Below are 25026 nucleotides of genomic sequence, written 5' to 3'. Positions count from 1 at the left end.
TCAAAGTTGAATTTTACCGAACCTACCTTTATCCATTGTAAGCTGATAGATGTCAAGAAGCTCACCTCAGTGAAGAGCTGCTAGTTTAGCTTCCTTCTTCCATTTCTGGATATTGGCCCGATCAAGAGACTTCGTCAATTCTTCGTACGGACCCTGAGTGTCTTTAATGCCCTGTATGGCTTGATGATACTTTTTAAGTAATAATTTGACTTTTGAAGTGTTCCATTAGTCAAAGTTGACATCTCGGAAATAAAGGGGACTTGCCAATTCTGACAAGCTTCTTCCAATTAGAATCCCTCATATGGTCATCCAAGACTTCCTGTCTGTGAGAGAGAGTCATGGACCTTGCAGTTGGAGAAATCTTGTTAAACAAGGCCCAGAGGGTCTCCAAGATTTCCCCATCAATATGACCAGCTCCTGTAATAAAATTGAGGCCGAATCTGGGAAAGCACAGTAGCTTATGAGTGCTTAGATGAAACTTGCCGATCACTGGCAATATTTTGATTGATTGAGGAAGAGACAGGTGATAGCTTTGATTCACCTGTTCATGGAAGTGGATACTCCACTGGCATGCAACATCATAGATTATGAGTGCACTGCCAATATCTTCTGATGGATATTTCAATGTGTTGCAGATGGAATAGTCCATGTTCATTTGCCTGACTACATAGTCAGCCCAATGTTGTAGTACAACAATGCAACCAACATACCTCTCTCCCTTTTGGAAGTCAACTACTGCATGGGGAACAAAACATCCATGCCTAGCACATGCAGTTGCCCCAACTCCTGTAGCTCTTAGGTTGCTTCTCTGGACATTGGCTACATTCACAGCACAGTGATAGCTGCAAGATGATTTCTGAAATTATATTAGACATCATTTCTAATGAAACATGTCATGAAATATAACAACTCGCCTCTTTCTCTTCCACAGATTCTATTATGTGAGTTTCATAAGGTCCTTCTGTTACCATGTATCCCTTTCCATCTGCTAGTGAAACATCATCTTCTGGAGTCTTCATCTTCATATGCTGAGCTGTAAAATTTCCATTGACAATGTATCTTTGCATGACCAACCAACTGCAGACCACAAAAATTAGCTCAGTGGGCAGTTGTTGATAAACCAACTTACCTGTCATAGGTATCCTTCCAAGAAGAAGGTAAGTTGATGCCAGGCTGGGGACATGCTGGACAATAAAGAGCTAAATCCCCTGGACCAGGAGATCTGTCCGACTCGTGTGCAAAGCCAAACCTTATTCTATTGACCAAATCCCTCCATATACGAGACACCCACACAAGTTCACGGTAGCGATCCTTTTTATTATGTAAGCATGGGGTACAATGATGAAGAAATTGCTCACAAGTATTGTATGAGGGAAAGCATTGTTGGTAAAACAATATAGCTTTTGATAGAAACTCATAGCTGAGGTCTTGCACTCCAAAGTGTCTATGAGGAAGTTATCTAGCACATCAAAGGTAAAAGCAGATTGAGGCCGAGTGATGCTGGCAGGAAATAACTTTGCTTTTAGCAGATGTAGATGTCTGTCCTTCTCAGCTCCAGGACACTGACACCAGAATACACAGTGTGAGTAAACTCCAGTGGAGTGCACAATGACCAGGTTAGACAATCCCAACTGTGTTTCATAAATAGTATCCTCCTCCACATGTGCAAACACATCTTCCATGGCTCCAAGATCTGACCAGGGTGACAGGTTTGACTGCTGCAACGCATTGGGGCAAGGATGTCCCCCATGGCCAAGATGCATTATATACCCATGGTCCCATAGGGTAGTAGACTCGTAGAACTTGCCATTCCAAAGCTGAAGGTTGTGGAAGGGGTTGTTCTGGTGGGCTTTGACAGCACATGAGGAACACCAGCTGTGCTCTCCTGAGCAGGACAGACAATGAATAAAGCCCTCCTTTTGTCCGCAATCCTCACATTTCCCATTGTTGATCAGCTGTTCCAACTCCAACAACACTGAAAGATATTCATTGCGCCAAGGCAAGTATTCCCTGAGGAAATCATTTTGGGTCTGTAATGTTGGCTAGTTTTCAAGAATAATTATTTCCACAGAACTCACTTTTGTCTTTCATTGGATACTATTTAAGCCTCCTGTCCCAAAATCATCATATATCTCTCTGTCATAATTGACCAGTGAATGATCTTCAATATTCTGGTGGTGTTTTTGTTTCACCGGTGAGGTCGGCTCCACCTCACTGTCATAGTCTTCATAGACAGTATCTGCTTCTTTCTATGAAACATTTCCCCTCCAAGTTTTAGATGAGATGTATGTATATTTATAAGCACCTCTTTTTCTCTTTGTTGGCTGGGCATCATCAGAAGATGTTGCTACTCTGACCCTATTTTTCCATCTTGGTGTGATTTTTGAGGTCATTGAAATTATGGGTTTGTTCAAAGGTAACAGAGGTCAGAGCACCACATGAATTTTGGCACAGCTACATAATTATTCCATCAAAAAAATAATTATGGGAATTTCCCAATACTATCTCCTACTCCTTATTCTCTTCCGACTCTTCCCCCCTACTAGCTCTAAAAAGAAACTCTGCATCAGAAATGATGGCCTTGGCACCCCAACTCTGTCATGTACAGCATCCTTCATGAAATGGGCAATTACAACCCGTTCTCCATTAAGCCAGGGACCAATAGAATGTTCTAGCACCCGCCCTGCAATATAGACACTGCAATGTAGACCATTGCTCCAGGGGAATAATCTAGTTCTGCATGGAGGTCTGCCAAGGCCAAAGTGGCATGATGATTTCTTCCTAGACTGACCAGGAGATCAAAAAGGGATGGGGATCCACCAGCATCTCTGTGGCTAAAGGTAACACGGTTAGCAATAATTTCAAGCCCTGAAAAGATCGAGGGCCAAGAGTCCACTGGAGCAGGGTTCTTTGGGTTCTTTTTGATCCATGACAGACTTCTTTGATGGCCTGAGAAAATGCAGAGTTGCCAGCTTGAAAAGATCCGGAGCCACAACTCCGGTAATGGCATTCCATAGAACTTCTTATGTTGTCAAGGCAGCTAACCATTGTTGGACCTTCTCTGATTTGTAAGACTCTGAGGTCACCAATGGATCCACTCGTCGCTAAGAATAGAGTTAAGCCTAGACCCAATATATATAACAAGTGAAAATACAATACCTCCTGTCTTTGCATGAAATATGCAGGAGCTACTGTAATTCTACCAGCCCCAAATTCCCCTCCTTCAGCTGGAACCATATATCCATCATCTCTCCAACATTTGTTGATATCTTTAGGATCAACAGTTTTGAGAAGGGATTCTCTCAAGCCACCAGTGATGTGATTGAGATGCTCCTAATTAATTAATCAGCCCTGAAGGAAAATCCCCAACCAGAAACATACTATGTGAGAAGCTGTCAAAATATCAGGGAGATGAACTACCAAAAATTTTCCGTGCCTGTCCATGATGCACATCGGGGTGAACAATATTTAAAAGAGGTTTATATGTTGTACAAAATGTGAAGACAATATTTAATATTTAAACTAACATAAAGATGGGTGCACGACTTCAAATTTTGGTGGTGTTTTGTGTGTAATCCAAAATATCAAATATTCACAACCATATTCCCACAGACAATATGTCAACAAACATAAGAAATATAATCAGATTTTTCATGTCTGCTTCAACTTAAAGTTCAATTTCCATGTAAAACTTTGGAGAAAACTTGAAGTTTTACAGATGACATGACATTAAAACTCGATTTAAATGTCAAGCTTTGGCAAAACTTCAAGTTTTCTCCAAAGCTTTATGTAAGAATCAAACTTTAAATTGAAGCAGACATGGAAAATCTGATTATATTTCTTATATTTGTTGACATATTGTCTGTGGGAATATGGTTGTGAATATTTGATATTTTGGATGACACACAAAACACCACCAAAATTTGAAGTCGTGCACCCATCTTTATGTTAGTTTAAATATCAAATATTGTTTTCACATTTTGTACAACATATAAACCTCTTTTAAATATTGTTCACCCTGATGTGATGGTTGCTGGAACTGAAATTTTGCTGAGCACAGCCTCAGGGAAGAACTTCTTCAGTCTCCCCAGTTTAGCAGTTGCTGACCCATCCCTGCTGGGTTGTGACAAATTGACCTTGTCAGCATATCGGTCTACATCCCAATTGACATTGACTGTAATTCTCCATTAAATTTCATGTGCAACCCTAAATATTAACCTACTCACTAGGGTTGACCATGGCATGTGCAATGGTCAGGGCGGCCTGGTCAATTTCATATTCGGAAATTGAGGTACAATCAAAGTTCAAGGTATCACCAGGTGATGCCAAGCATTGCTATAGCTGTACTGCTATTCTCATCCTTGATTCCCTCGGTCATTAATAGCTGGCTGCAATGAATATAGAACCACAGTTACCTAGCTTTATGCAGCAATTCTGTTTGAACTTGGCCATCTTTTAGGACCCCTAGTTCAGATGAATTGCCCATTATCTCTCTGGTCCTCCTGTCAAGACTTGCCAAAACCTCAGTTGTCTGCCTTTTGACTTGGTTCATGAGTGAAAAAAAGTGAACCAAAGTTCTTGCGCTCCGGACTCATGTTGACTGAAATTAGTTGTGATGTAATTAGAACACATTATGTAATAGCCTAATACACCCTAATTAAATTTTAAATTGGACCACATATAGCTAGTCTCCTCTAGTAGAGTAAGTGTGAGGCTCGAACAATAGACAATCAAACTTGCTCTACTAGAGGAGACAGTAGACAATTAAACTTACTTTAATTGTGGTGTTGTCAGCGAGGCTGACTCAATTAACTAGGCTGGCTCTACTTCACTAAGAACACCATGGGGGCAGCCACCCTGTGCCATGAAAATGAAACGATTCACTTTCTTTCGCTTATAGATATATCATTGACCTCAACAGTCATGAAAATGATGTGCTCGCAACAGAAACAATTCACTTTCTTTTGCTCATAGATATAGAAGGTGAACTACATAGGCTCAACCAGCCTGTTTTTTTCTATATCTATAAGAGAGAGAAAGTGGATCGTTTCTGTTCCTTGTATATCATTGCCATGAAAATGATGTGCTTGCAACAGAAACAATTCACTTTCTTTCACTCATAGATATACAGTGGCTCAAAAAAGTGTCCCAATGTTTGTAGCTTTTTATGTAATTGCTATACCATGTGTCAAGACGTGGGAATATGACTAAGCTATATGGAGGTGTTGGAAAGGTCTGCTTCTCAGCTTTATTTCGGTTTCCTATACCATGGGAAAATAATGACATTATGTGAAGATATGATCATTTTAATTTGATGACTCATTGGGACACTTTTTTGACTTTGAGTTTCACTAATGTAATCCTTAAAATTCTAGTACTTTGTGTAACCTCCTTCTGCCCCAATCACTTCTTCCACTCTTCTAGACATATTCTCTATCAATTTTGGGTATTCCTCTTTGGTATTTCCATCATACTCTGCTGTAACACTGTCTCATAGTTGGAATAGCCCCTATGGTGAATCTTGATATGCTACAAGCAATTTCTTGAGTGATTCTCAGGGGTATTCAATAGGGTTGATGTCTTGGGTCTATGCTGAACATGATATTACTATTCTATCATGTTCAGCATAGACCCAAGACATCAACCCTATTGAATACCCCTGAGAATCACTCAAGAAATTGCTTGTAGCATATCAAGATTCACCATAGGGGCTATTCCAACTATGAGACAGTGTTACAGCAGAGTATGATGGAAATACCAAAGAGGAATACCCAAAATTGATAGAGAATATGTCTAGAAGAGTGGAAGAAGTGATTGGGGCAGAAGGAGGTTACACAAAGTACTAGAATTTTAAGGATTACATTAGTGAAACTCAAAGTCAAAAAAGTGTCCCAATGAGTCATCAAATTAAAATGATCATATCTTCACATAATGTCATTATTTTCCCATGGTATAGGAAACCGAAATAAAGCTGAGAAGCAGACCTTTCCAACACCTCCATATAGCTTAGTCATATTCCCACGTCTTGACACATGGTATAGCAATTACATAAAAAGCTACAAACATTGGGACACTTTTTTGAGCCACTGTAGAAGGTGAACTACATAGGCTGGACCAGCCTGTTGTTTTCTATATCTATAAGCAAGAGAAAGTGGATTGTTTCTGTTGTGAGTACATGGCAATGATGTGCTTGCAACAGAAACAATTCACTTTCTTTCACTCATAGATATAGAAGGTGGTGAACTATATAGGCTGGACCAGCCTGTTGTTTTCTATATCTATAAGTGAGAGAAAGTGGATCGTTTCTGTTTTGAGTACATGGCAATGATGTACTCACAACAGAAACAATTCACTTTCTTTTGCTATTAGATATAGAAGGTGAGCATCTGAAATGAGTGAGGCTCAAACAATATATAATCAAACTTACTCTACTGGAGAAGACTGGTTGTTAGACTGTGGTGTTCTCAGTGAGGCTGACGTGATCAGCTAGGCTGGCTCAACCTCACTGATGACACCATGGGCGCAGCTGCCCTGTCCCTTCACAAAAATAATATACTCACAACAAACAGATTGTATTCTTTCATTTGACACTAACTAACTAATCCCAACTGTACAAAAACAATTCACTTTCTTTCATTCATGGACATAGAAAGTGAGCATCTGAAGTGAGTGAGGCTCAAAAGGTAGACAATCAAACTTACTTTAATTGAGGTGCAGTCAGTGAGGCGCATGTCACCTTGCATTACTCTCACAATCACGTGACTTAATTTTTGGGCAAAAAGTTATGAGTCACATGTCCAGAATATGCCTATACAAGGGTGATACATTTAGTCTATGTCCTACACCAAGCAAAGTACAAGTCCGAGTCGAAAAAACTAAAATAGAAAAAACTAAGGTAAATGATGCAAGACAGGGATGGAGGGGCCCTCTCCATCCTAGCCTTGCACCCTACAGTAAATGAAGCAAAGTAAAAAAAGTAAACTAATAATGAGCCAACTGTAATGATAGTTAGTATGATGTTGAATATTAAAGTGACGCTTACTGAATTAAACATGTCAAAAAAAAATGGGAGGCGCATCAAGTGCAGACCAAAAACTATGGCAAAGATCAGTATCATCTTGAATCTTGAAAAGACACTTACCTCATCAAAACTGCTACCAGACAATGTGTGAGATAAAGCTAGAAAAAACACTGTTAGTACAAATCAGACTTGAAAACAAAACACAAAACAAGCTGGAAAATTCAATGGATCTGATAAAGCTAGAGAGTAGGTTAGTAGATTAGATTTTAACAGGAGAGACAGATATATGAAGGCACCAGTCCCTGGGGACATGGATGGCCAAAAAATATCCCCCAGAGCCCAAAGTTAGAGATGTCAGTCCCTGGGGACATGGATGGCCAAAAAATTATCCCCCAGAGCCCAAAGTGAGAGGCACCAGTCCCTGGGGACATGGATGGCCAAAAAATATCCCCCAGAGCCCAAAGTGAGAGGCGCCAGTCCCTGGGGACATAGATGGCCACAAAAATATCCCCTAGAGCCCAAAGTGAGAGGCACCAGTCCCTGGGGACATGGATGGCCAAGAATATATCTAAAAAAACTAAAGAAAAGTGAGCCGCTGGCAGAATGAGAAGACTCACCTTTAAGGCGCGCTATCAAATTTGATAGTGCGCCAGTTATTAACAAAACTGCAAATAAATATGAAAAAAATCAGTATTGTCAAGTGGATGTACAAAGAACTTACTTGTTATTAGTGGCCTTGATGACTACAGCGCTGCCTTTATCTGCAAGTAGCCAAAGGTCAGATGCAAGCAAGGTATGGTAGAGTAAAGGAGGATGAGTAGCGTTGCAATACATGGTTAAAGGTTGAAAGAAACGAACCGTGGGAGAAATGGAAATGGTTGATGTACCGTTTGTTGATTTGTTCTTGTTTGCCGGAATATCATGTGCACAATTGTGGTTGGTTTTTGTGCACAATTGTCTTTTGTGGACGTGTCTCTATTGTCAACGTGTCTCCTTCATCACTTGTAAGTTTTATTTCTTTTGTTTGTGACTATGTGACATACTGACTACTATTTCAGGCCAACGTTTGCTCAACGCGCATGTTTTGTGGACGCGTCTCTATTGTCAACATGTCTTTGTCACTTGTAAGTTTTATTTCTTTTGTTTGTGACTATGTGACATACTGACTACTATTTCAGGCCAACATTTGCTCAATGTGTGTTTATTATAAACACGTCTCTTTTGCTACTGGTGAGTTTTTGTTGTTTTTCTGTGGCACAGTGGCAAACTAACTACAATTTTAGTTCAATCTTTCGTCAACACGCATTTTGTGGATGCGCGTCTCTTTCATTTCTGGTGAGTTTTTGTTCTTTTCTGTGGCGCTGTCACATACTAACTACAAATTTAGTTCTATCTTTCGTCAACATGCATTTTGTGGACGCGCGTCTCTTGTCAACACGTCTCTTTAGTTTCTGGTGAGTTTTTGTTCTTTTTCTGTGGCGCTGTGGCAAACTAACTACAATTTTAGTTCAATCTTTCGTCAACACATGTCTTGTGGACGCGCGTCTCTTGTCAATGCTCTCTTTCGTTACTAGTGAGTTTTTATTGTTGTTGTGTGGTGCTGTAGCATACTGACTACAGTAATATAGCGGCATTTGTGTTTGCCTCGCACTACACTCCACTGCAAGCCTTTTTCACCAGAGTTTTTGGTGGATCCCATAGGTTTCACACAGGACTATGTATTGGTAGCAGTGATAAGTACAAAATATTGTAGATCTTTGTGTGATGTTTTATTTTGTTCTCAAATTTTCACAATTTTAGGTCCCAACATGCAATGTGTTGAGATCCAACTCCGAAACTGATATAATATATAACCTCTATGCACAATACTATTGTATTCCGCAAGTGAGAAAACAAGTGAGTGGATTGCCAGAGCAATGCCGGTTGAGGATGTCGCAAAAGTCTCTTATCAGCTCTGATAAGTGAGTATGATAGACTCTGTGATTGTTGATTATTAATATTTACGCTTCCATCTGTCACATCGATTAGTAATTTCGTAATGCACTTACCATTTTGAGTCGACGCAAATGACAGTGCACAGGTGATAAGGGCTTGATGTTCATCGTGCAACAACGACTTATCCGATGTGCTTTAAAATTTGGGATGACGAAGGTTATGTATAATTAAGTTCACTGCCCAACATGATTTTCGAACTGTTGTGTTGTTGTGTCGCAGGTGAGTGTATGAAATTTGCAAACACAAATGCCGCTATATTACTGTACAATTTTAGGTTCTCTATCATGGCGCGCACCAAAAACACTGCAAAGAAGTGCACTGGTGGCTCAGCGCCACACGTACACCTCAACATACTCAAGACCGCTGCCAAGAGCCTTTCTAGAGAGCCGGCTGGGGGCCAAAGTTTGGAGATGTCCAAACCGGTTCATCACAATGAGGTAAGTCTTTTGTTTCTTGCTGTATGTATGCTAGTGTACCTTCTTCTCCCAACAGTTGTGTATCCTCTGCCGGGATGGCTTTGCATCATTTAAAGAGAATACACTCTTTATGTGCAACCACTGCTCCAGAGTGATGTGCCACCTGTGCATGTGCCTCCCTCCAGGCACCAAAGACACGATCCTCAATGAGGATGTGTCTTTTAAGTGCATATGTTGTCACATCGCCCTGGAACAGCAGGGCGCACCGTACTATGTAAGTGTTTTGTTTTCATCATTTGTTCATTCACAACTAATACTATGACAGGGCTTCTATCACGCTAATGGTGTCCTGGTCCTCAAGTCTTTTCTACAGGTCCACACTTCCCTCGAGCTCTCATTGCGTGCTGAACTTTCAGTGGCACCAGTGATATTCATTCACCTCATCCTTGTCGACTTCGACACTACAGCCAGCCCTTTCTCCTTGGCTCATTCATTCCTTCAGCCCTACTTCACCAGCGGCGGCATCAAATATCGCGAGATCACCTACAACATTGTCTCTGACATGTCCAGTTATCGCAAAACTGTCCATCAAATCATCAAGGACCTCAAAAACTTGTTCGCATGAGAACATGTGGTGGTTGGTATATCCACTCACACTGACAATGATTCAGGTGATCCTTTTGCCGGGTACAGTTTGGATGGCAAGAAGCACTATGCTGGTGCCCCAACTGAAGATGTAAGTTTTTTGTTAAATTTTTCTGCCGCTGATTACTAACTAGAGACTTGAAGTTCTTGGAGGGTATCCTTAGTCCATGGCAATCTCTCCTGGACCATGCCGACGAAACCTACCTGTGGCTCTTGTGCTGCGGCGCAATTGTCAACAACAGTGACTCATTTACAGGATTGCAACGTGCAGTAGTTCAGTAAGTTCATTTAAATTGCATTTTTTATCTTATCTGACATTCCAACAGTCACAAGCTCTCTGCCACAGTCACATTCAACGCCGCACATTTTCAACCATCTTTTGCATCCCATTTGCTCCTGGCATTCACTGAAAAAGTCCTTGTGGAATGTTGCCCCATTGGCCTCGCATTTGGTGACATGCTGGTGCAAGCTTACAAACTCGGTCGCCACACTGACGTCTTCTTACTGACACCACTTGTGGGTAGTCTGAAGGTCTCCAAGTTTGTATGGGCTGATGTCAAGTTCTGGCCTTGGGGTGGCTTCCTGCCAATCCAATGCCCAAGCTGTGGGTGGACTGATTGTTGGAGGTCAGTCTTTGTGAGGGCTTGCAAGGATAAGGTCTATGTCTTTGAGTGAGTGCAAGAATGACACCTGCACCCAGTCTTTCACCTTCAGCCCTCCTGAAGGGGCCACCATGTTGACATCAGGTAGGAAGCAAGGGTGTTCATGGATGCATGTACCTTTGAAGCCATTGTTGACTTGATTATGTACATTTCTTACTTTGGTTACTCAAATTTGGTCACTTCATATATGTCTTAGCTTTACACAATAATGTTTGGTTGTTTGTGAATGAAACTTTGGTAGATGCACTTTGTGGATTTTAAATATAGTGAAAATTGTCAACATAAATGTCACATGACCGTGTTTGTCACATGACCTTGTTTGTAATGTTGAATTTTTCAACAATGAAGTCTTGTCCAACAGTACATCTGCAAACTTGTACCAGCCTGCATCCCTGTGATTCTTATTTGTCAGATATAATGGCCAGCTGGATTCTTGTTTTTAGCAATGTGTTGAATGAACACAAAGATTCCTTTGTAGCAGCTAAAGGAAATTCTGGCATCAGGGCTCGCATCCTCAAGACAATCAAAGATGCTATAGGTAACAGTGAAGCAGCCAAAGACCCTTGTGTCATGCTTCCTGAGAAAAATCTGCACAAGGTGAGCTTTTATAATTGTGTTCTATACTAATCTAATCAATACAGGCTGTTCATGCCTATTATTTGGACTTCCTGGAAGATGATGAGGATCGCAAGGCAGAGGAAGAGATTATTGAGGGAGGAACTAAGGACACATCTGCTCCAGATGCTGTTACTATAGAGATGGTGAGACAGAGGGAAGATGATAAGCCTGAGGATGCTGGGAAGTACAAGACAGAATTCTCTGGTTTTGATGTTGTCCAAAAATTATTTAAGGATGAATTTGCAGAATATGACAAGCAGCACAGAGATACCTCCAACCCAAAGTATATGGGTCAGGGGACAAGATTGGCCCACATGTGGCACCAGGCCATGTCCCCTGAGGTGAAGAAGGAGCTTGAGTGAGTTGCAGGAAAATGGAACCAGGAAGGACCTCCTGCAGATACCAAGGACAGGTATTTTTTTCCCAAGATTCTATTGGCATACATGCTATATAACTCAACAATACATCAATAGATACCATACCCGTAACCAGAAAAAAATAATGGAGGACTTTATGGACATGGTCCGGAGAACCATGAGATTGCATGTCGTCATCCTTATAGCCTATGACCGAGGTGAGGGAAAGGCTCCTGGAACTACTGTGTAAGTGTTTTTGATGCTTCATATTGTTAATAATGACTAACTTGTTTCTAAAGCTGGGAGACTTCGCCATAAAAGGCCAAAAAACCTTTTACTCAGGCGACCAAAGACAATCGGAAATGGGCAGAACATGCTCAAGATCATCTTGCCAACTGGCTTCTCGAAGGAGAATATGGTAAATGTCTTTTTTAATTTTTTAATTTAATATGGTAGCTAAAAGTCTGTCAGCTGATGGAGAGGTTAGTGATGAAGAGGACGACAATGAAAATAATCTCCCAGATCTCACTGTTGAGGTCGATGATGATGGTTATCCTTGCCTACCCACAGGCTTTGTATGTCTCAAGCTCAAGCACAGGCAACAGCTTGTTCGGGCTGTCTTTCAAAAGGCCTACAGTGAGTTGATTTGTCTTATGTGATTGTATCATTTACTCACTTTCCCCAGCTGTTATTACCAACAATCCCAGGGCTCTGGTGCCCTGGAGTGAGATGTCGACTGATCCCACTCACTACCTTGATTCAGGATGCATTCCTGAGAATGTTGTCATCAGGGATCCTTCCCACCTGCAAAAGGACACGATCACTGCAATATACTCCCACTGGAAAGACCGTGCTAGTCATGACATGCCGATTGTACGTTTTATTAGATATAGGCAAGCTGATTTCTATGATGCTCGCACTAAGAAAGGAGCTGCAAAGGGCAAGTCAAGGGTGAAGCCTGCCTATGTTGAAGTCTCTTCAGATGAGGAAGGACTCTTGAACAAGGTCACCAATGGTAAAAGCTCTTCAGATGAAGATGACGTCGAGGTGGAGACTCCGACCATTCCTGAGTCCAGCCCCAAATACCATCTTGCTAGGGACATGGTCCCTTACCTCAGGTCTCTCTCTACTGTCCCTTCATATCATCGTCTTCTTACTGTGGTTCAGAAGCTTCTGGTATGTCAGATCTCTTAACCTCATGATTTTATATTGATTTTGTCTTTTTTAAAGCAAAGAACAGATTCAAAGTCAAGGAAACAGCATCTTCCTGTCTGGGCTTCTTGGACATGGTCTCAGGCATATCTGCCTCAAGACATCCATGAGGATATGAAAATTGCCTCAGTCACCCTGGAGCATTTGAGTAACTACCAGTTTGATTCTCGTGGATGGGGCATGGTTGTGGCCCTGGGACTTGGACTTCTACTTCGTGAGTGTCGTCGTGCTCAGGAGCATGAAGCTGACGAAGCTGGAGATGATGTACCTGACTACTTGTGTAACTCTATCTTGGGCATCCAGATGGGCAACAAGATTGAGGAAAAGGTTGTAGAGATAGGGGCAGAAGTAGAAGCCATGCTGAAAGATGAGAGCCTGGGGTTGTCTGTTGTGAGGAAAGACATTGAGAAGAGGCGTTCAGAGGAGAAAAGGAAGTTGAAGGAGAAAAGGAGAGTCGAGGAGGAGAAGAGGGCTGAGGAGGAGAAGAGGGCTGAGGAGGAGAAGAGGGTCGAGGAAGAAGAAAGATTGGCCAAGGAAGCAAGCAAGGTGGACAAGAGGGTGAAGAAATCTAATGCTAAAGGAAAGGGTAAGAGGCCTGCTGCAGATGTGAAGGAACCAACCAAGAAAAAGGTGAAAGCTTCCCCTCCTGATCCACCTCATCGTTCTGCCAGAGACAAAGCACCTCCAAAGAAGTACAATGTCTGAAATATTTGATATATCATTCTATACATCTTGTATCACAATGGCTTAGAGTTGATTAAATGTTTTGTATATCTGTGCTTGAGACTTAAAGAAATATTCAATATGGCACTGGCCATACATGTTTGAATATAGGTCATTACTCATGCAGCCGGCCCATTTGCACGTACTGCACAGCCAGGCCGGCCTTCATTGGTATGGGTCACTATAGGTGCGGCCAGCCCTCTTTTCACACTGTAGAAGGAGGCCGGCCCACAGGAGTATTGGTCATAACCTATGCAACTGGCCCATTTGCACAGAACAAAATATAGGGCCGGCCGGTATTGACCTTTGGGGCAGCTGTTCCCCTTCATATATGCTAGGGGCAGACTGCCAGAATGTTGGGTTCTTCACAATTAACTGTACACTATCAATGGCTATAACTTGATGTAGATTATGCATGACCTGGCCTTCATAGTGTACAGTGAATTTTGAATAGCCCAAGATTAATGTCCTAGCCACTATATATATTTTACAATATTCACAGATTCACCATCACAGTGATATGCAGGGTGAGGATGGCTCATCACCTCTACATGCATGTGTTACAGTTTTGTGGGTCACAACTGTACTACTAGTGTATTGCACAGATTTTGTAGGTTTTATATTATTTTTTTCATTAGCCTTTATCATCAGTATTCAAGTTGGATCAAAGGTAATAACCTCATCCCAATCCTTTGATCCAACTTGAATACTGATGATGTTTGGATAGTTTAGTTACTGATCCAAAATTGTTTACACTGCACTGTATTTTAGATATTACCATTTTTTTATACTGGAGGATGGAGGTCTTCAAGTGCCTTCAAAACCATACTAATCCAAGAGCTACCATTAGCTCCTACAGTGTTTGGCCTATCTGTCATTTATACTAGAGACACTGACCTGTCCAGGTACTGCAGGTATATAGAGACACCAGCCTGTCCAGGTCCTGCAGATACATCATTTATACTAGAGACATTGGCCTGTCCAGGTACTGCAGGTATGTAGAGACACCGGCCTGTCCAGGTCCTGCAGATACATCATTTATACTAGAGACACTGGTCTGTCCAGGTCCTGCAGATATATCATTTATACTAGAGTCATTAGCCTATCCATATTTCACATAGTCAGCCGATCCTGGATATACGTACACTGGCCAGTGTCTGGTAGGCCAGGTTTTGCAGGCCAATGTACACATCCTATGACAGGGTTTTACAGTATCATATGACTGAAAGGTGTGGCTATGTAGCGCATCCGAGCGTGGTACTGAACTGGGTAACTATATCAATACTAAATATATTCTAAAACCTAAGATAAGCATTCTGTAAGTGTGGAAATCAGGCTGAGGACACATCAATCCAATGAGATTAATAGGAACAACATTCTCACTCTATTACATAGTGAGGCACAAGTGAAGTGTTAGAGTTTTGTCTTTGGGCAAGCCTGTTACAAGTAACATTGGCTACTTGGCCCCCTATCATTTTTCCCTTCATCCTCATCCTCTCCTGCCTCCGGCTCGTACTCCTCTACTAATTATCCATTGACCAGATCCGCGGGATCGTTCCCATCCCTCGTCCTCCTCCTATCACATCAACGTGTGCATATGCCTTCGGGCTCTGACTCGTCTTGACTCGTGCCACAAATGTGGCTTTCCTTATCTGCTCTTATCTCTTATCTGACTCATGCGTGCTGCGCATTGTATCTCTTACCATTGGTTCGTTCCAATGTTTCTTGGTCTCATTCCGCATTCGACCTCCCATCACTAATTAGGCTATGCTGCCATCGTACCTATACCCTTTCTGTTTCCCCTTTGCCCTTACCTACAGTACGGTAGCCTTGCCCTTAACCCTTTCCACTTAGTATAAGTAGTTGGTCACCTTGTACTAGATTCCCTAACTTGAATCTACTCAATCTTCCCTTGAACATACTTCCCTCTGAAGCCCCCTCAGCTTCAGTCTCTAGTATCTTTTCTTAGGTGCTCATTGTGCCTAAGTCTACCTCGATCGACTACTCATCGTTCGGACAAGACAGTCCTTACTTTGAGAATGTCAGTGACTTTAAAGACATCCATCTTAGAAGTCACGTGACATGCGCGTCTCTGATATCTGCCGACTCGATGTTGCCAGTCTCAGTTGCTACACCGGACCTTTCCGGTTATGTCACGAATGTTAGCGGATGATGCCCCTCTTAGGGCTCCGTCTAACAGATCTATTTGAGTGCATAACAAAGCTGAAAACACCGGCATCTCTTGTTTCTGCTCCTCCTCTAGTAGAATCCTTGATGCTTACCTCATCAAGCTATTTGCTTTTCTCCTACACATATCCTAATACTTCCACACCTTTACAAAGCACCTAATACCATCCATTCTTTCAGATTTCATCCCTGCCATCCACTCCAAAATGGCATGTATTGCATCCAACCCTACATTTGACATTGAGCCCGACTTCACATCTGCCACCTTCGAAGGGTTAAGAAATTGCATCATCAGAAACTCGCAGACAACACACACTGAAGCAGCCAACAGACTCACAGTGGGATGGCAGCAAGACTGCGATGTTCGTGTTGCCGCTTGGAACCAGCAAGCCACTGAAGATGCTAGACTCACCACGGAACAAGCCCAAACCATGCAAAAACTGCTGGAGCAAGAGGAATGGACACATGAGCATGAAGCAGAGATCATCGTCGTGTGCCTTACCAGGCTTGACCAAGCACCTGGTCCAGTGTTTCCCTCCATATTATACACTTAGAGGAGCCTTCTCAGTAGCAATCCCCTTGGGCCGACATATATCTCGCTCATCGAGGACTACTTGAGTTATCTCATACCACTCATATTACCCCACTTCCAATTCCTCTTCTACAGCGCTGAACCCTTTGGTGAATGTGTGCTACTTCTTTACGCTGCTCGTGTACACCGAGATTGGCATGACACGCTGACCCTTGACAACGCATTCGACATCAGCATCTTCAACCCTATGCTCCTCAAGAATATGGCAGAAGAAGTGTGGAACAAGTTGTATCTGGAAAGCTTGAATGAGGTTCGTCACTTTCACTTGAATATCATTACAATTCAAACTAATTCAAACTTCTCCCTCACTCATCACGCTACCACACATGCTTCCATTCACGCTCCCACTTCCACTACTGCTTCCACTATGCTGCTGCTACCAACAATCATGAAACCTTGCTTCCGCTTCCCCCCCCCTCCCTACAAACGCTGGTATCCAACCAGATGTAGTAAGCTATGACTGCATGGCAGCCTGCTCACGAACCCCAAACATCCTCCCACCGCAACCAGCACAAGAGCCAGCCCTGAACTACTCATTCTCACTCTCACTCCCCCGCTCGAAACCCATCAGGTCAGCTACCACCTCATCCCATGTCTCCAAGCCATCAACAAGCCAAGTATGAGCGCAAACGCTCCACTTGCGATAGGCAGCCTTTTCAGAGCAGCGCAGCATCAACGGGCCTACATGCCTGCGCTCTGTGCCTCAGCCGCTTCGCCCACAATGTGCACAAATGCAAGAGCGAGTTCCTCTGGGACAGCAAGACTCTGACACACTGTTGCAGGAGCACAGAAGGTCACCTCGTCAATTCTCAGGGTCTCCAGTTGTGTTACAACTGGCAGAGACCCAATGGCTGCACAAGCAGCAGCAAGGATCACATTCATGAGTGCTCCGGCTGTGGAAACCTGGATCACGGAGCTCAAGGCTGTCCTCGAGGCCAGGAAGCTTAAAGCCCTCACCCCCTATCATGCTGATGCATGGCAATTCTTACTTCATAAATCTGGACTTATACGTACATATTCACATGTTCCGCAGTCACTACAATACGGCTTTCATGGTAGCATTCCCCCCATCACGACCATGTACAGCCCACCTAATAATCCCTCCATTTCTCAACACACTGATGCCTTCAGATTAATTCTCTCTCAAGAGTTCACTGCTGGCAGATATTTGGGCCCTCTCTCGCAGGAAGAGGTGGAAACCCTCATCAGACTGTTTCAGACAGCACTGTAGGGATTCATTTCTGGCTGGGCTGGTAGAGACTGTTTTTACCTTACCTTATGTTGGCACTTTTGTAGCTTACATAAGCAAGTTATCCTTTCACCAGTATCAGTATGAGTCTGAGTGCTCAGCAGTTTTCTATCATATTTCCTCTTCTCTGAGCCTTGAGCCTGGTCCAGAAACCCTTTAGGGTCGAATAGCAGCTAGGTTCTGCAAGACCCAACATTGTTCAGACTCACCATCAGAATTGTTGTACCTTCAGCACCACTTTCAATTATCACTAAGCCAGGTAAACCTGGAAAGTTTTGTCTTATTCAGAACCTATCACATAGTCTTTCATCTCTATCACACTCTGTTCCATCCATTAACTCTTTTATTGATTCTAACATCTACCCATGCACATACAGCACCTTTTCTACTATATGTTTACTTATCTGGCGCCTCCCTCCAGGTTCTCAAGGAGCGACATGTGACGTTGCAGAGGCATATAGGACCATTCCCCTCCACCCTTCCCAGTATGCAGGACTTGTCGTTTGTTTGGATGACGAGTCCTTTGCTATCAATCCCAGTTTCTGCTTTGGATGTTCCTTGGCAGCTGGATCTTACAGTGGCCTTGCTGACACTGGAGCTGACATCTTCTGCAGCGAAGGAATTGGACCTCTGTCCAAGTGGGTCGACGACCACCTTTTCTTCTGGATCCTACTCGAGCACCTTGAAGAATACAACAAGCAATGGAAACTCTGGGCCCAGAGCATCCAGAACGAAGGAGGGCTCCACATCGAAGGCGGACATAAATGGTACAGAGGTTGCATGGCTGCCAATGGCCAGCCAGAAGAGTACAATGAGGATTGCATCTTCCCCATCCTTGACCTCTCCCAGAGGAGTCCTCGCTCTGCAGAAGACGCGAGGTTCTCTTACTGTATGGACAACATCGATGCGCTTTCGTGCCAAACAGGTACTCCCTGGGAGGTGTCCAAGGACATACCCTTCTGCTCCCAGCCACCCTTCACTAGCTTTTCGTGGGACCTTTACCCACGGACAGTCGAGATCCTGCTTGCGAAGAGGGAGAAATACCTGGAGGTGATATCAGAATGGGAAACCCGGACCAGCCACACCCTCCTCGAAGTCCAACAGCTTCACGGCAAGCTTCTTCACGCTGCCCAGATCATTCCAGAAGGACGAGCATACCTTGTCGAGTTGGAGGCCATGCTTCCCTTATATGGTAACTGTCCTTTCATGCCACATTCCCCACCCAAAAACTGTGCCGCAGACCTCCGGTGGTGGGCTGCAATGCTGCGCCAACCAGCTGTCAGCAGACCTATCCCAGGGCCGTGCATTGTCACTGACCTCAACGCCTTCTCAGATGCTAGTTCAGGCATGGGAGTCGCAATATGGGTCAATGGGTGGTGGCGGGCTTGGCATCTTGTTCCAGGGTGAAAGGCCGACAACTGCAACATCGGTTGGGCCGAAGCTGTCGGCTTTGAACTCCTCATCCTCAGCATCCTCCAGACCTCCTAGTCAGACCCACCTCCTTGTTTCAAGGTTTACAGAGATAACAGAGGAGTTGTGGAAGGGTGGTGGAAGGGGCACAGCCGCAATTGTGCAACCAATGCCATCTTTAAACATGTTCACCACGCCATTAGACCCACTGCCTGTATCGTCCTCACACGCTATGTCCCTAGCACTCTCAACCCCGCGGACAACCCATCACATGGAAGATACCCTCCTCGATCCCTCCTTCTGCCCCCCGTTCCTATCCCTTTCCCTCTCAGGAGCCTCATCGTCGACTTCGACTCCCCCACTCACCCCAAAACCCATACCTCATGTGGGAGTGCTGAGCGTGCTCTTGCAAACAGAGCCCTCAAGTGACAAGGGGAGGAACTCTACCAAGCGTCGCAAGCTTAGTACATTTCCATACTTAGAATGTTTCAATAGACTGACCAACACTCCATCAGCTTATCCTACTAGTCTCAACCTGCTCCCTTCCTCACTCCGCCCACATTGCTCAGCCAAGGAGCACCTTCATTTGTGGCTCCCAGCCATGTCAAGAGCGAAAAGAGACTAGACTTAAGTGATAATATGATGCAAGAGATGTCAGAGTGTGAGATGTAAAGGAATAGAGTTCTACTATGTTCTGCTAAGTAGTAAGTAAGTAGTAACAGGTAATTGGGAGGTAAAGTTGTAGGAAAAGTAAGTGGTAAAAATGGAAAGTGAGTGGTAGGAAAAGTAAGTTGGAAAGTAAGTCAAAAAGTAAGTAATAGTATGTACTGCTGGCGCATATATAGCGCGCCTAAGCGCTGTAATGCGGAGCCGAAGTGCTACCGAGTAGGTATGTAAAGATATATATGAGTGAGAGTCCATGATAAAAATAAAGACGGAACAATATGCAAATGAGAGAAATAGAAATATACGCACTAGAGGGCTTGGTGGACAGTGGATGGATGCTTCTGGATGGCTGGCACTATAGGGCGCTCAAGCGCGGGAAGAGTGCGCGCATGGCGCGTGTTGCGTGGGAAAGCTGCGCCTCATATAGGAATAGCTGTGGACAGTACACAGAGTGGTGCTGCGAGTTTGTGCTGTATACTCCCTAGTGGAAACTGCCATATCACACCATGAGAGGCATGATTCTCTACATCGCCAACCTCAAAACGGAAAAAGCGGCGCCCATACACGGTAGAGTTCATTTGCTTCCTGCGTGAACACCTCAACCTCGATTCCCCCATAGACACTTCCATCTTCGGTTGCCTGTTCACCACATTCTACTGTACTGCCTGCGTCAGCAAGTTCATGGTACCTAACCTCTCCGCTTTCGACCCAAACATTCACATCAAGCTATCAGACATGCAGATAGACAGAGACTGCAACAACCTCCAAATGTGAGTATTTCACATCCCATGCACCAAAACAACAGCAGAGGGTCAAGATGTTTTGTTTGCACAACAGAATGGCCCTTCGGATCCTGAAGATGCCTTCCTGAATCATCTCAGAGTCAATGAGCCACCGCCAGGAGGCGCTCTCTTTGCTTATCGGTTCAAAAATGGTCACCGACCACTCACGAAGCAGAAGTTCATAACACATCTTGCCCAAGCAGCTCGAGCAGCAGGAGTGGACCCCTTGCAAGGACACAGCATCTGCATAGGATCCACCCTTGAATATTTACTGTGCAATGTTCCCTTTGAAGTTGTCAAAGCCAAAGGTTGATGGAGTAGTGATGCGTTTTTGCTCTACTTACGAAAACATGCGCAAATTATGGCGCCGTACATGCAAGCTGTTCCCGCATTTCACGAAAACTTCATTAGATTCGCCCTGCCAAGAACCATTCAACCATCCTCTCTCCCATGAGTAAAGTCCCCTTCTCCTACCATTATGGGGTCTTCAGTGTCACTGTGATGCATCGTTGTGGACTCCTACCTTTTAGGGGATTGCAGCTCACATCACCCCGGCAGGTCTTTGATTGGGGCCAGTTAGTGCTGTGCACTATCGCCCATTATCTTAGTGCTCTAGTACCTCTCCAATTGTATCATAACTACGTACCCAATACACTTAAGTGTTTCCTTTCTCTAAGACATTAGAGCGTCCCACAAAGACACTGGTAAATCAGCAAGGATGTAGGATGGATGGACGAACAGGAGTGCAAAGACCTAGAGTGAGGCACTGAACGCGTGCAAGTAAGGCATGCGCATTCATGCGCGAGACTGATCCTTTGGATAAAAGCTGGAATGTATAGAGAATTATGTGGGTAAAATGGCGCATACTCTGTATTGAGACACATGAGTCTCTACACTGTGCTGACTTAGTAGGAACTGGCTTAACCTCAGGAGTCATAAACTCAGAGGCATCAAGCACCATGGAATCCTGAGATGTGTTGTACCTGTGAGCAGCATCCAGGTCCTCTTCAGATGAACCAATCAAGTTGAGTGCTTCAATTGGACTCTTTGTGGAACTAACAGTGTAAATCAACTAAACCTATTCGAGAGTGAATCACACAATTTCAGCTTATTGACTAAATGGTAAATCATTGAATGACATTCATGACAGCTGCTTTTCAGAGGTGTTGTCATCTGAAAGTCCAGTGATCCCTATGATGCTCTAAGAATCATGAATGCACATCAGACCTCAATTTATTGAATTGTTGAATGCTTACCTGCATCTTCCCCTTCCCCTTTTCATTGGCCAAAAGAGATGACAAGTCCTCTTTGAATTTATCATTATCATCATCATCAGCATCTTCATCAATGTCTTTATCTCCATCTTTGTCGGTGAAGGTACAACAATTCAGATGGTGAGTCTGAACAATGTTGGGTCTTGCAGAACCTAGCTGCTATTCGACCCTAAAGGGTTTCTAGACCAGGCTCAAGGTTCAGAGGAGAGGAAATATCATAAAAACTTACTGATCTCTCAGACTCATACTAGTAACTGGTGAAAAGATAACTTGCTTATGTAAGCTACAAAAGTGCCAACATAAGGTAAGGTAAAAACAGTCTCTACCAGCCCAGCCAGAAATGAATCCCTACATCGGATATAGGAATATGTAAGATCTCAGATGAGTCTATTGATGAAGAAGGTAGATTTTTTGCAAGTAAGACTATAGTTGTGACTGTTTGACTTGTTTTTGCTGATGAAACACCCAGAGAGTTGGTAGAAATGGATTCAGTGGAAGCACTATAAACAGAGGAAGGCTTTTCAGCTTTCTCAATCTCAGGATAAACATAAGTATGCTAGTTATGGACCTTGCCTGCCAGAGTATGTTTCTCATTGCTGAGCACCCAAGTAAGTGTCATGAAGTGAAGTATAGACTCTGTGAGCATCAAAAACATGATAGTGAAGAAAAATTACTAATGAGTTAACATTTCGTCGCCATTAGCCTTCTCTTGATCCTGATGGATCTGCCTTGCTACAGCAGCCCTTATGACCTCACATGATATGGTAGGGTTGATCTTCTTTTTCTTCTTTGTCTTTCCTCCTTCATTCCTGACCTTCTTATTTCCAATCACCTTGCTATTGCCTGTACTTACACCTGTACTATCGGCTGCTGTGTGGTGATGCCCTTGAACTGGGCTGGCTTGTGCTAGATGATTCTCTGAGGTGAGTTCAGTCATACCTTACACACTCTTCTTCTTCTTGACTGGTCTAGCCTAGAGTTTTACTGGTTTAGTCTTATTGGTCACCTGAGTCATCTGCTCTATCTCCATGGCAGTCTCAATGCCTATGATTCAATCAATTCCATGCTACAGAGCAGCTTCCTTGATAGCACATGCTTCTAAGGCATGCTTCTTGTCTTGTGCAATTTGGGCTTTGGTGCATCGCTTCTTTTGACCTTTGAAAAGCATAAGTCCAGAACACTAAGTCACATTCTTAGGGCATGTATGGCGAGGAGAAGGAGGAGGTTTTATAGTGGACATGAAAGACAGAAGGTGGCAGAAGAGAGCTGGCAAAGGGTAGACCTCAATAAAAGATAAGAGAATTATGAGCTGCAAAATTCCGACTACTAAATGCAAACAAACATAACCTAGCCTTCAATACTTTACTCAAAACTTCACACTACTTTCTAAGTCTACCTATACTTCAGCATAATAACAATAGAGCACATCTGCTAGAACTAGTACTTTCCATCCCACCAAAAGACTCCTGGGCTAACCACTAATTTCTATAGATAATCAGAGCTGGTACTGGCCATCCTACCAACAAGCTCCCTCACCCAACTCCAAATACCATCAACTCAAGCATTAGCACTAGTATAGGCCATTCCTCCAGCTATTTCTGCCCCATACTAACCATAGAGCAGATCATCCTACTCCTTTGACTCTGAATACTACTAACTCAAATACCACAGTTAGTATATTGAGTCATTCCTCCAGCCGTTTCTGCCCTAGGCTAACCACAGAGCAGATATCTAGAGCTGGTACTGGTCATCCTACTCCTCCTACTCTGAATACTATCAACTCAAGTACCAGAGCTGATACTGGCCATCCTATTCCCCCAACTCTAAATACCATCAACTCAAGTGCCAAAGCTGGTGCTGGCCATCCTGCTCCCTCAACTCTAAATATCATTAACTGAAGTACCAGAGCTGGTACTGGCTATCATGCTCCCCTGACTCCAAATACCATCAACTCAAGTACCAAAGCTAGTGCTGGCAATCCTAATCCTTTGACTCCAAATACCATCAACTTAATCGCTAGAGCTGGTACTGGTCATCCTACTCCTCTGACTCTGAGTACCATTAACTCAAGCATCATGTCCCAGACTGGTCTACAAGAAAGCCACCTGCACCATAAGCCTATTAATCTTCACATTTCTTGCATAAAGCCAGGGTGCAACTATTGGTTTAAGAATCAGTCAGGACACACACAACATATGAACACCAAGCACCTCATGTTTCAGCAATAATCTCAACCAACTTAGTCACTTAGACTCCATTCATCAAGTTCCAGGCTGCCTAATACTATGGATTCAGGTGGTGGCACTACGGACTTTGGTGACACTGGCACCATGGAGCCCATCAATGATGAAGATTCTTCACAACTAATGGTTGAATTTTTTGGTACTGGTGACCGGTTGTATAGAAACTATCACCCTTTTTTGTCTGGTACGTTCTTGTCTCATTGAATTTTTCTCAAGTAATTTCATGTTCATGAACATACAAAGCTCGCCCATGTAATCCAGAAGGCAACTTCCTTCCACCAGGAACACCACTTCTACCATTCACAGACAAGACACTGGAAGACTGGACTCCCTACAAGAGCCAGGTAGAGTTTGAGCTTGCTAATTACTTATTCACCAAGAATCAAACCCCTGTGCATTCAATTGACCATTTACTCAATATTTGGGCAGCTTCACTGATACAAGCTAGTAGCAGATCAACTATCTTTTCAGATCATCACCACATTTACAAGGTGATTGATGATACTCCTCTCGGCAATGTTAAATGGCAATCATTTACTGTTAAATATACTGGTGACATTCTAGAAGAAGGTACTGCACCATGGATGACAGACAGCCACGAGGTTTGGTTCCGCAATCCCTGCGACAATGTTTGCAATATGCTTACTAGCCCAGATTTTGCTACAGAGATGGACCTTAAACCTTACTATGAGTTCGCAACAGAGAATGACAAGCACCAGTGGAAAGACTTCATGTATGGAGATTGGGCTTATAAGCAAGCAGTATGTCTCTTGTTTTCCTGATTGTTTGTGAGTTTTATATCCATTCCCACAGGACATGATTTCTGAGAATCCTGACACTCATGGTTCAATCTCCATTCCTGTAATTCTAGGGAGCAATAAAACAACTGTTTTGGTTGCAACAGGACAAAACAAGTATTATCCTCTCTATGTGTCTATTGGAAATGTTCAGAACAATGTACACCAAGCCCACTGA

The 25026-nt window shown here is 43.4% G+C and overlaps 5 protein-coding genes across 5 annotated transcripts; 2 read left to right on the top strand and 3 right to left on the bottom strand.

The window, feature by feature from the left end:
* Positions 1–229: 229 nt before the first annotated feature.
* On the bottom strand, positions 230–2091 carry F5891DRAFT_981489 (uncharacterized protein; the record flags this gene model as incomplete). The annotated part of the gene is made up of 8 exons (XM_041377114.1): positions 230–440; positions 542–565; positions 711–856; positions 969–1077; positions 1130–1311; positions 1359–1562; positions 1614–1975; positions 2079–2091. The coding sequence occupies 8 exons, from the start codon at positions 2089–2091 to the stop codon at positions 230–232; spliced, it is 1251 nt and encodes a 416-aa protein (XP_041224393.1).
* A 592-nt stretch (positions 2092–2683) lies between these two features.
* F5891DRAFT_913765 (uncharacterized protein) lies at positions 2684–2887 on the bottom strand (the record flags this gene model as incomplete). Its single annotated transcript, XM_041373670.1, has 1 exon — positions 2684–2887. A coding segment is annotated over one exon (204 nt), but the record flags the coding sequence as incomplete, so codon positions are not given.
* A 136-nt stretch (positions 2888–3023) lies between these two features.
* F5891DRAFT_1190298 (uncharacterized protein) lies at positions 3024–3444 on the bottom strand (the record flags this gene model as incomplete). Its single annotated transcript, XM_041367275.1, has 3 exons — positions 3024–3104; positions 3160–3333; positions 3382–3444. The coding sequence occupies 3 exons, from the start codon at positions 3442–3444 to the stop codon at positions 3024–3026; spliced, it is 318 nt and encodes a 105-aa protein (XP_041224391.1).
* Positions 3445–7394: 3950 nt separating this feature from the next.
* Positions 7395–13630, top strand: F5891DRAFT_981487 (uncharacterized protein; the record flags this gene model as incomplete). The annotated part of the gene is made up of 22 exons (XM_041377113.1): positions 7395–7608; positions 8080–8145; positions 8200–8216; positions 8305–8356; positions 8409–8475; positions 8529–8594; positions 8642–8702; positions 8822–8982; positions 9291–9453; positions 9509–9706; positions 9758–10047; positions 10126–10168; positions 10222–10355; positions 10404–10748; positions 11183–11336; positions 11381–11715; positions 11831–11931; positions 12013–12131; positions 12196–12349; positions 12399–12586; positions 12638–12889; positions 12944–13630. The coding sequence occupies 22 exons, from the start codon at positions 7395–7397 to the stop codon at positions 13628–13630; spliced, it is 3867 nt and encodes a 1288-aa protein (XP_041224390.1).
* A 10463-nt stretch (positions 13631–24093) lies between these two features.
* F5891DRAFT_1190294 (uncharacterized protein) lies at positions 24094–25026 on the top strand (the record flags this gene model as incomplete). The annotated part of the gene is made up of 3 exons (XM_041367274.1): positions 24094–24235; positions 24295–24812; positions 24865–25026. The coding sequence occupies 3 exons, from the start codon at positions 24094–24096 to the stop codon at positions 25024–25026; spliced, it is 822 nt and encodes a 273-aa protein (XP_041224389.1).

The sequence above is a fragment of the Suillus fuscotomentosus genome (genome assembly GCF_016647785.1).
Source record: "Suillus fuscotomentosus strain FC203 chromosome Unknown F5891scaffold_36, whole genome shotgun sequence".
In the NCBI taxonomy this organism is placed as follows: Eukaryota; Fungi; Basidiomycota; class Agaricomycetes; order Boletales; family Suillaceae; genus Suillus; species Suillus fuscotomentosus.
This window is presented reverse-complemented; position numbering and strand designations above follow the sequence as displayed.